The sequence below is a fragment of the Crocodylus siamensis genome, chromosome 7 (genome assembly GCF_052110815.1).
Source record: "Crocodylus siamensis isolate JL-2025a chromosome 7, ASM5211081v1, whole genome shotgun sequence".
Classification (NCBI taxonomy): Eukaryota; Metazoa; Chordata; order Crocodylia; family Crocodylidae; genus Crocodylus; species Crocodylus siamensis.
The window spans coordinates 63208389-63220568 of NC_143401.1; the positions used below are offsets into that span (position 1 = coordinate 63208389).

The following is a 12180-nucleotide window of genomic DNA, read 5'->3' on the forward strand; positions in this document are numbered from 1 at the left end:
CTACCTGCCCCTCACCCTGCAGTGACTCTGGCTCCAGCATCAGGAAAGCGAACAGAGGTGGTGATGCATGGTGCAGGAGCAGTAGCCAGAGGTTCAGTGTTGCAGGGGGAGATATCAATTTTTGGTGCTACCAACATGGTGTCATTTAAGCCCAGACTTTTATTTAAAAGTGATTAACATCAAAAATTAGAAGTTTGGTTTCCACTCTTGCATAATAACCAGAATATTTAGGATCAGGGTCCATGAAAATCTTTCACATTAGAGTATGATCACTTGAGCAGCTTTTTAAAAAAATGTATTAATAATATCCACCCTCAAAAATTTACTGTAGTCATTAACAGCTTTCCAATAATATGCACTGAAATATTAGTTTTTCCTTTTGGGCACTGTAGCTATTCAATTTTTTTACTAGGAAAGTAACAGCTCCCCTTGATTCCTCTGACAGCTGCTCTTCTTGGTGCTTTCGTGTTACCCCAGCCATGCTCAGGCTAGCTATAATGCTAAAAATCTGGAAATAGAAAGAGGAATAGGATAGGTAGTATCTTGTATTATAAAATGTACTTAGGGGCTAACAAATAGAATTTCTCCTACAAATTGGGTGTCACATAAAAGCTAACCCAGAGGAGGAGGAAGACTCAAACACAGATGATCACAGAATGACTTCAAGCCATTGATAGATGTAGCCATTAAAAAATTGTGAACTTAAGATGATACCCAGGTTCCAGAATGATTAATTTAAACTAGAATGGGTTCAAAGGAGTCTACTTAGATAATCATGAAAATAGAGCACTTGCTTTAGGAAAAGACTAGGAAAACTTCTCATGTTTAGTCTTGCAAAACAAAGGCTAGAAGGGGAATAGAATTGTCCTGTGTAAATAGATCATGGATTTAAATAGCAAGAAGGAAAAGCTATTTAAGGTAAAGGACCATACTGACACAAGAAGAAATGGGCATAAAACTAGTTATGTATAAATTTAGAACATAGGTTAAAAGAAGCATCCTAACCAAAGGAGTGAGGTTCTTGAAGAAGAGAGGAGTAGCAGTAGCAAGAAACCTAAATTTAAGAGCGCTCTCAATCAATTCATGAATCTTATGATATGGTGGCTCTCGAAGGAGCTGAGAAACCACCAGGTGCCTTCTAATCTTAAATCTGTACCCTTAGTATTGTAGAATACAATGATAATATTAATCTGTTCTAAAATCACATGCTAATTTTGGGTTATAAATTCAATTGTGGAGATGTTTAAAATGCAGTTAGTAGGAGTTTCAACTTGGAAGATGTCCCCCCAGATGGATAGAAAAGGAACGGCAACAGCAAAATCTAGGCATGGATGATTAGTCCTTTTTATGAGAGCTTGTGAAAAATCACAATAGAAGCCAGGGTGGAAATAGGAAGATAGGAGTACTCTGTCCTTAATATCTGCCTGGGATCCTTCAATCTTGTTTGCCATTCAAAAACTACTATCATTATACCATAACATAAGCAGCCATGAAGGTACTACAACCATGCCCTGTTATTTAATGCCTACCTTTGATAGCATTCATGAAAGGTATTAATTTTCCTATGGTCTAAGTCATAAGGCAATTTTCCAGACACTAAAGAATGTCTATTACTGAAGCTCCATTGAGTCAGTAGTAACTCAGAGGTACAAAGTTACATAGATTCTGACCATCTGTTAAGCCTCTTTGTTCCTTCTGCTTTAGAGAGTTTTAAGACACTCGTTCATTCAGCTGTCAAATGTTCTACTTTTGGTAAGTTATTGAACTGAATAAGATATTGTTAACGTTAGTCATATTAATCTAGCATTAGTGTAGTCGAACTATAATATCTGCTCATGAAAAAAACCAACACACACAGTTATAAAACACTATTTAATAATAGTAGATTAAGTCTCTAGAATCTTCAAAGGACAAGGGGAAAAACAGGCATCTCTCAGAGACATTTACAGTCCATAATTGCTATCATCCATTTTGAAGCTCATTTGTAATAATGAAAATTGTCTTGCTAGTGGTTATGTACAGCTGTATACAGCCAAATTTTTCAGTTGCATCTAGTGCATCAGACTCTTAATATGCATTGGTAACATTTAATTATATTGTGTAATGGTCAATACAAAGCCTGTGTATCACATAAGGCATGAGTACATGTATAATTTGTTCAAATGGATGTTAGTCATAGATCCTCAGGTTCTATACAAATTAGCTCAAGATATTATGCCACAAACCTGGGTTTTTGAGCTAATCAAGTGATTCCAGAAGGATGTTGAAATAACTAGACCTTCAGTAAATCATTTACCTTTAGCTATTACAAATCATCAAAAAGTCAGTTACAACATAGCTGGCTTTCTTCTGCTAACTTTGGACAAGTAATACATTACAAAACTTGCTATTTATTTTATCAATTTAAAATTTACATCAAATAATAAAATTGCAAATAATCCAGGTCTTCAGAGTAAAATACATACAAAAGTGTGTATCAGCAAAGAAACAAATGCTATGAAAATATGCAGTAAGTATGAGGCACAGAAATTACATTGATTCTTACAAGCTCTCAGGATTGATCCCATCATTTCTTACAAGACTTAAACTTAAAATATTAAGCAAATTGTGACCAGGGGAAGGGAGTGTATTAAATCTAATACCAATACATCCAACAAAGTTTTCACAATGATCATAGATCATTAATCTGTTCTTGATAAATTCCTGCCTCAAGTCCTTATTTTATGATTGAGCTACAGTTTGATTTTTCTTGGGGAAAAAAAATTAATCATGAGTTAAAGTCTAAGTGATAGATAACAAGAGATGTTGTTGTTTAAGTTAAATTTTTCTCACTGGACAATGTTATGCCTTTGTCTACTAAATTAAAAAACACATCCCCGCCCTTTTTTTTGCCAGAAAACTGCTTCGCATGTGACTATGTCCACACCATGAAGCAGTAATGCCTTCATCTTCTCCTTTAGTAAGCTAAATTTAGGAGGTTTAAGCCCTTCAATATAAAGCAAATTGTTTAGAACTCAATTCTTATAGCGGTTTTATTTTTGTTTCATTTTTTGAGCCTTTTCCAAACTTGGTTTGTTGGCTGAAGGACACTATAACTAGACCCAACATTTCAGTAACTATCTCAAGTGCTGCCTGCAGAGGTATGCCCACCTCTCCTCATACCTACATCATATCCCTGTTTATATACTCCAGAATTAGATTAGCTCTTCTAATCACATCACTCATGCACTGTGGCTTCACCATGAAGTGATAATGTTAGTTGCAAAGACTTATTAGAAAATAACAGAAAAGGATGCATACTGTACAGCATGCTTTAGCTTACTGGAGCCTAGGATGGGATGTAGTCACATGACTCATTCTCTGAACAGAGGCCCACCCCAAAACTTATGCAATATTTCACTAGACAAACACCAACTCATTCAGGAGTTTATTAAACTTTATAGATTATCAGGAAATATTTTATTTAATGACAGCAGCAATCAGAAGAAACTGTAACAGTAGTTTTTTTCCTAGGTCATGGCGAAGACAGACAAAAGTAACTTGAAAAGTCTGTTGCTGTGGAAACTCACCTATGCAATAGAATGCAACAATTCAGTATCATACAGTGCCAAATACTTCTTGCATTGCTCACACAATTAGACACCGATTCCAAAAGGCCTATTTATGCATGTAAAACAAGTGAGATTTGGACTATAAACTGGATGGACATAAAAAAATACTGGCAATACCTACTAAAAAAAGATGGTCCAAATCTCATCTATACACAGAAGCATACAGAGGAGTTTCCTGGCAAGGTGGCCAGGATTATTTGACCTTCATTCCAAGTTTGTTTCCTAACATAAATTACACTGGTTCCTGCCCTGGGAGTTCCATTTGCTAATGGCTTCAAAGGGCCAACATCAGAAGAGACTAATATGTTATAAATATATCCAAACTAACTTTGACCAAGTTAGTTCAAGTTCCAGTAATGTTGTAGTCACTGCAGGAGTGATCAGCATTAACCAGTTTGCCTTCCTTCTATGACTGCAGTGGCATTACCCTCCAGGTTGTCAGCTGGTAAAGAATCCATGGGTTCTCCACTGCCCCTGGAGAACTCCCAGGCTCTGAAGAGGTTATCATGGGGTCATTAAACTGGCTTTAAGGCCATTCTTCCCTGGTAACACATGATACATTATTGCAGTGTAATTGCCCCTTTAATTTGTACTGTTACATTAATCTTCAGGTTTGTAAAGAAAACTGCAACATATGGTAAAATAATGGCCAGCTCTATGGACTCCTGAAATCAATAACACGTTTTCATTGGATTTAAAGGGTGTATGATCATGCCCTGAATTACTGGCGAAATAACAAAGTAGTCATAACAAAAATATGGGGTCAAGATTTCTTTTGCTGATGCAAGGAGAACACAGGTAAAATTTCATAGTACACTATTCCACTGATGGTTATTATGAGGAAGCGGTAGTGGTAGCAAGAGATCAGTCTGCTATGGGAGTTCTCTTTAATCAAAGCCAATTTACATAGGTCCCTTCCTCACTTCTAAGTAAGCATCCTCCATCAGTCCAACCTCCCACATTTTTAATCTCTACTGGTTTCTTCCCAGAGGTGTTACTCTGCAAGATAGCAGAGGTCTGCTGCCACTTCTCCTCCCCCATTTCCACTCCAGACTGTTCCTTTAATTAAGCCACATGCCAAGTTCAGTATCCCAAGAAGCCAGCATACAGTCTAAACCAACACTAGTCTTAGGCATTCATTAGTAACTTCGAGAAAAAAAAACAAACTCTGTGGTACAAATTGTGCAAACATTGCTTTCTTTCCAACATTCTTACATTATTCTGTTGAAGGCGTCATATTTATGTCTACTTGGCTTAGTGCAGCACTCTGCAGATATACTCAAGCTAGTTCTGAACAAACTAAATCACGTAAAGGCAGTCCTCGGACTTCTGATACAATTGGTTCCTGAAAACCATGTCTTAAGTTGAAACGTTGTAACTCAGAACCAATTTTCTCATAAGAAACAATGTTATAATTGGGGGATTGGTTCCTGAACCAAGGCCCAATACCCTATATTCACTAAAAATACCCTAGAATTTTGTACTCTATCAATTATAGATGAGTAACTTAGCTACATTAATGTATTTATATTGTAAATAGCAATCATTGATTTGGAAGGACTTCTCTGAGGTGACTTTGCTTGACTTTTTGAAAGGCTCTTGGTTGGACTTTTTGAAGGGTTCTTGGCTGGAGTCTTCTCAGGAGTCTTGGCTGCTTTCTTAAAGAAAGTGTCCAAGGAAGTTTGGACAGATGTTTTCCAGGGAGATGAGCGATGCATCAAACTTTTCACTGGTGTGGCGTCGCATCAGATCAAGTGTTGTAAAGTCAAAACTGACATCAGAAAGTTGAAACAGGGTGTCAATTTATAAACATTGTAAGTGTGAAACATTGTAACTCAAAATGTTGTAAGTCGAGGACTGCCTGCATCAGAAGCAGGGTAAGCAGAATGTCGTACCTTTTTCTTTGGCAGACAAGGTCCTTTGTGTAAATGTGATATCTTTTATTAGACCAAGTAAATAGTTGGGAAAATTGTTCTTTGCAAGCTTTTGAATACAAAAATCTTTCTTCAGGCACAGGGAGAGCTGATTATCTTTTTCTTTATATATGAAGTATTTTGAAGACAAAGATTCTTTAAAGCACACAGTGGTATAAAATTAGCTATTCAGATTTAAGATTCTGCCACTGAAAACTTTTAGGAATGTTACTCAGCATGCATTGGTGATATCAATGTTCACTGGCCCAAATGAATTATCACTGGGAAACCAGATATGCTGCCCAAGCATGGGCTTGATCTCTGTTGCTCTTCATTTTTTATGCACTTGTCATCCGGAGTTTTGGGAATCGATATTACAGTTATGCAGATTATGACCTGTCCTCTCCCCTTCTGGAAGAAAGCCATCAGTGATCATGCTGCCCTGGGGTCAGACTCAAGAAGCAATCCCCTGTCACCCATCAGCTAGAGAGCTCCATTGAGGTGACTTTGTAGCTCTACAGCCAGGGAGCTGGAACACCTGTATGCCTGTATATAGTGCTATATTTTTTTGTTAACATTTTAGCATTACAGTTGGACACCTGTTGATAACCTTTCAATGCCTTTAATGAAGATTACATTTCTATTTGGATTTTTCAGTGGTAAGCAAATCAAATTCCCTTAAATCATAAATAAACAGAATTAAATTGCAAATTGGGACGTTACTTTGGGGCCCACCCCAGATTACTTGAAGTCAGAAATGGATTAACAGCAAATGAGATTTGCAATTCTCACCTACAAACTCTACTTAATGTGTAGTTATGGAAAGACCCAAATGACTTGGTAGCAGCAGAAGAAATTAAAACTATGCATAGATAAAATTCCAATATTCTCTAAGAGCAACTTGAAGATAGTTTTCAAATATAGGATGGCTTTGTACCTGGTTAGTAGGCCCCATTCCTGTACTTGGCTGTTCAGTTCCAACTTCAGTTAAGTTCAGTGAGAACTGCAGATGCAGAACACTTCATGTGAGGAGTTTGAGTTTCTGCCATTCACACGGATGATTACAGATGGCAAGAGGTATTTTTAGAAAGGAAGCTTTGCTTATAAAACCATGACAAGTGGCAGCTGGACTGAAGGGTGAAGGAGAGGGTGTTGTTAAAATTCCTTTGAGTAGTCATCAATCACTTGATTTCTGAAACAATAGCTCATCACCTGCTACTTTAGGCACTTCATTTTTAGATAAAAAATTTGCCAAACAAATTTCAACTAATACTGACTTGTGTTGGTAGGCAGGGTCAGAAATGTAACGGCCATGAAAAAATTATCATTGCAATGGGCAAGTCCAGTTATAAATGCCAAGAAGCATCAGATGTTAATTCCAAATAAAATTTCTGCCCTGTGTCATTGGTCTCCAGAAAGAATTTTTCATTGACTTCATTGGGAACAGGAAAACAACCTAAGGTAGCAGCACATAAGGGAATTATCGTGTCAGATCACTGAGATCAGGCATCAGCTAGACTGGAAACCAGGCTGGGTACAGATATTCAAAAAGCCCAAGGCAGAATTGATCCAAGTTGTATGGCTTTCAGCAAGCAACATAGTTTGAAGGCTGCAAACAAAACGCACATCCACCCTTTGGTGGTGAGAGAACATCTTAGACCAGGATCTGATATTTTTAAGCCATTGTATTGTGTGCTAAACTTCTGTTCTGTTACAGGTATAAACCAGTTGTGTGCGACTTCTTTTCTATTATGGGTATAGGCTGGTTTCTGATCCCTTATACCAGCAGAAGTGTAATGTCTGTACCTGGTCCCATTAAGCAACCTCCAAGCCTCAGCTATAAAATATATCTCCTCACAGTTTCACTCTGAACTTCTTAACAGTTATAATAAATCCTCTCAGAAAATTGAATTCTAATTTAAAACCTATTAAAAAAAATCAGAGAGCGTGAACACATACTCACATAGCTCCCAGATTCTATAAAAGTAGTATTATGCTTATAGACCAATGCTATTATTAGGCTTTGGTTTATTTTTTCAATTTATAATAAAAGAATGAATGTTTTCAAAAGTTCTGTTAAATAACATGGTCCATCCATCAGCCAGGGCACATTAGTCTTAATTACTGAATTACCACATTTCATGAAAAGCACAACCAAATGAAGCACTTCCAAAAAAATAGAGAGAGAGAGAAATCACCCAAGAAACAGGGGAACAGAATGGATTTCTCAACTAGCTCTAATGTATGCAACAAATAATTCAAGTATACAATTGTATAAAAACTAACTATTGATGTGTATTGTAGGCAGTGAAAAGTATATAAAAATCTAGTAAGGAAGCAGATTAAAAGGCCAAAATAATATGACCCAAATTAGCTGAAAATAAGACTGAAATGTTAGTAGAAGATTTTGAAAGCTGGGTAATTTGGGGACTTATAAAATCTTTAGAGCTCAGTTCATTATAGTTTGGTGGCCTAGTTTCTACTGAAAAATCCTCAAGGCCAAAGTCTGACATAAGGTGTGGTCAAGCAGTCTTTTTATTTCAATTATATCAATGGGGATTTCACATGTGTATCTGATAGCAACATCTAGCCAGTACATTTACATCAGAAAAAAACCTCATAACATTGAAATTTGTGCAATAAATTAAATGTAAAATACATTAAAAGCAGACACCACTATCTAAATGCTTCAGAATTTAGCAGAGAATAAGTAAGGGTTATAACTACAGGGAGAGTCAAATCAGAAAGCAAATGACCAAAAATACCATTTTCTGAATGAAAAGAGTGTTTTCCCCCTTTAAGAAAGAAATAAAAGTAGTCATAGCTGTAGTTCACACAGTTAAATTTCACACTCCAAGGCACACTGCAGCAAAGGATTTTTACTCCAATGCTTTTCAACCAGGGTGCCACAGGTGTGCAAACATAGAATTCACAAGATAAACCCAAACTCACATAGGAATCCAGTGTCAAAAACGTGCTGACTTGTTGTGGGCTTTCTGAGCTTTTTGCAACAAAAGAACTGCCCTACTATGTTTTTGTAGCAAAAACAAAAACAAAGTGAAACTAGTGAAAGTGAAAGTTTGGCATTTCCCTAATGCCAAAGAAAAGGTTGAAATCCACTGCCTTAATCCTTCACAGGGGAGTGGGAACCAGGGGGCATAGGTCACTATGAATTAGTGAGCAAGGAGACTGGATGTAGGGAGCACTGGGACAGGCAATCTAAAAAAATGAGGCTAGAGTTACTGGACAAAGCCTGGTACTGGAATTAGAAATCTCAGAACTGGAGCCTGAGATCAACTTAATGAGGAAGACAAGACTGTGACAAGGAGCCAAGTTCAGTAGAGGCAAAATTGGGATAGGTTTATGAAGGTAAAGCAGAAAGGATTGAGTACAGTAGTAAAAGGATCAGCTGTAATCCCTAGATAACAGTCTCTTCCAGTATGGAATTCAATATCCCCAAATCTCACCAGTCATCTGTCAGCAAACATCTGTGAAACTCATCTACAAAGTGCCCCATCTTTTACTGCTTATCTATACAGAATGACTTCTTACTGCTTTCACTTATATGTTAGCTCAAGTAGGAAAGAGCTATCTATGCTTTACAGCTAAAGCTTCCAATACTCTTCATGACCAATGTGAGTTCCAGTATGCCAAAGAATAACATTGCTGGGCTTTGTTTGCTTTTTATAAAAACTAGGAAATCACACACACCAGCTTTCAAAAACAAGCAGTCTGAAGTTAGAAAGTGCCACAGTTAAGGTTGCATGTGCAGCTTAATTTGGCTTATGATACATAGTTTTTAATTAAATAACTACACACTATTTTTCACTATTTATTTCTGCCTCATTAAATACAAAGAATTTAACTATTCGGGGCTGTACATTAAGGAAGGCACTCCCCTTAGGATCTATGTTTCATCCGTCACAGAAGTCAGATAATGTAAAGTGAACAAGTCCAGGCAACTGCAAAAAGACGAAAGGAGGTTAACAAGGTTCTTTGGGTAAAGCTGATACCTTTTATTAGACCAACTCAAATAGTTGGAAAAATTCTTTTTAGCAAGCTTTTGAATATAAACACCCTTCATCAGGCTGAGGAAGCATCTGCAGTTGGTATGTGTGCTCTTTCTGGATGGAATGAATAGTAAAGAAACCAGAGGCTGGTATGCATGCAAGAAAGCCTGAGTCAGGGAGGGCACATGCCCCTCCAGCTGCCAGTCAGTGGCTGGGGGGGAGTCCGCCTGCAGCCAGTCTCACTGCCCGGGGGGGCCCCCTTGCAGCTGATTGTGCTGACCAGGAAGCGCAAGCTAAGCTCCTAGAAGTGCAAGCAGCGCTTCACCTGGTGCCCCCACTCCCCAACCAGCACTCACAGGGGGGGCACCACCACTCCTGCCTGCCCTCTGCTGCTGTCACTTAAGTGGGGAGCGCTGCCTGTGAGGGGGTGTGCCAGTGCTCTCAGGGGGTGCACGTGCACCTGCTACATTTTGCCACTGTCTGCCTATGTCCTTAGACCAACATGGCTACAACCTATACCCCTGTAAAAAGAAGGTTAAAGCACTTAAAAGCTTCCCCGGATAACTGGATTATACTATTCTTTTCTGCTTCTGCCAATACGTTCCTGAGTAATGTGAGACAATTAAACCAAACTTGCCAAAGGTGGTAACTAACTGGCTGCTCTTCACTTTCTGGAAGCCCAAAATGACATCCTAGGGCCTGATTTGCAAAAGTGCTGAGGTCTTATGGGCACAAATGAAATTAAATGAAGCTGTATTTTGAACAGATGAAGAGCTGTATAATTCTAAACTACTCTAAAAATTCAGGTCTATGTCTAAAAGTGTGCACTCAGAATTAGTGCACAATTGACCTTAACCTTACTGTCCACATCTTTGTCCCTCAACTCATGGGGTATTGTGAAAATACATGTATTGAACTTTTGTGAAACACTCAGGTGATGAGTGCTATAGAAAAGCCTACGAAGAAAATTAATCATTTGTCTTCAAAGTGGGGTTTAAATAGCATGCAGTAGATGATGTAGGGGGATACACATTGAACAACAAAGAGAGAACATTATGTTGAATAGCTGCTTTTTAAATAAGCACTATCCAAACTGTATGTATGAAAGAGGAAATCATATGTAACTATAATTAAATGACTAGATCATAATTTATGTCCCGACCCTACAAAAACTTAAACACATGCTTAGCTTTAGTCTCATTTTGTTCAGAGGGGCTCTTCACATACATAAAGCTAAGTATACAAGTAAGTGATTGGAGGATCATAAGGACCTAGAAAAAGTTGTAACACCTTTGGACTGTAGCATATTCATTATTGGACAGCTATATTTTTGCTGGCCTCCAAATTCAGCCTTTCATCTTCAGATTCTTTTTATATGTGAAAATACTATCTGCACAGACGAATTCAAGGCTTTGTGCACAGTAAATGTTATCATTAACATTTCATTCAGAAAAGCCACTCTTAATATATGTTCTTTTGACAGTCCATGACCTAATTCAAACCTTTTTGAAAGGAAGCTTAACCAATACTTCAACCAAAAAAAAATGTTGAATTTTAAAACAATTTTAAATTAAAAATTTAGATCTGGCCCAGAACTAAAATCCTGAACCCAGCTATCACATAACAGATGTTGTTCAAAATCTGAACTTGAATAGAGAATAGCAAATATTTTTCTCCAAGGGGCCAAATCTGAGCCCAGTTCCCATACAATGCTCTAGAGAGCCTGGGAAATGGTCCACTGTTTTTGAGAGGGCTCAAGGTTAAATGCCAATGCCAGGGTCTGGCACCATAGAATTGCTTGCAGGGTTTAGTGTCTAAATCCCACATGCATACACCTCGTTCCAAATGTAGCAATGCCTTTGAATATTGTTTCCTGTCTCTTCTCTGCATAAAATGTGAATGGAGAGGTTGTTTCGTGACCAAGATCTGTTGTTCTTCTGGCAAGATTACCTCAAATTACTGATTTAGGGAGAATGATCCAGGTAAATATCCTCAATGAAATGGACCTTCTCCTATTAGAAGAATTAATTTATTTAATTTATCTTAAATTTGATTGCAGTGAGCACCCCTAATTAACCTGATTTTTTGCTGATAATCACTCACAATGGAATCAAATCAAAAATCCGGGGATGGATTGACCGGCACACAGAAAGAAGCAGCCCTCCGTGCACTAATTCAGCGCACAGGATATAATTTGATCCAGGTAGGAACTCACAGTCACGTGCCTGATACTGTTTTTTGCATAGTGTCAAACTTTCACTTAAATGAATAGTCTTTATCACAGACTTGACAAGAAAATATTTAACAATGCATTTTTTTCTCTTTCTTCTTGCCTTTAACATAAGTTTTGTTCAGATATTTGTATAAGAGATCATTTAAGTATGGGACTGTAATCTTCCATCAGTTTTTGGTTACACTGTAATAAATTTATAACAAAAACCTAAAGCTGAACTCTTTTGAATCTTGCAGTAGTTTAAATTGCAAATGGAACCAACCTATTAAATCAGAAATTCTTTATTTTAAACAAGTGTTTAGATCAAGGTCTGAATTTGCCACCTTGTACCTATCTTTAACCTTGACTTATTAAGAATCTGATTTATCTAACATGACAAAGGAGAGAGATTTTTTTTTATCTTTTAAAATCAG

General features: G+C 37.5%; 1 protein-coding gene across 3 annotated transcripts in view; it reads left to right on the top strand.

Annotated features, from left to right (window-relative positions):
- Positions 1–12180, top strand: part of A1CF (APOBEC1 complementation factor) — a 66831-nt gene that overhangs the window by 2496 nt on the left and 52155 nt on the right. For all 3 annotated transcript variants that reach the window (XM_090057905.1, XM_090057906.1, XM_090057907.1), the window contains exon 2: positions 11594–11737. In XM_090057905.1, coding sequence (XP_089914031.1) covers positions 11639–11737 — 99 coding nt within the window. In that variant the 5' untranslated portion in view covers positions 11594–11638. The remainder of the gene's footprint in view (positions 1–11593; positions 11738–12180) is intronic.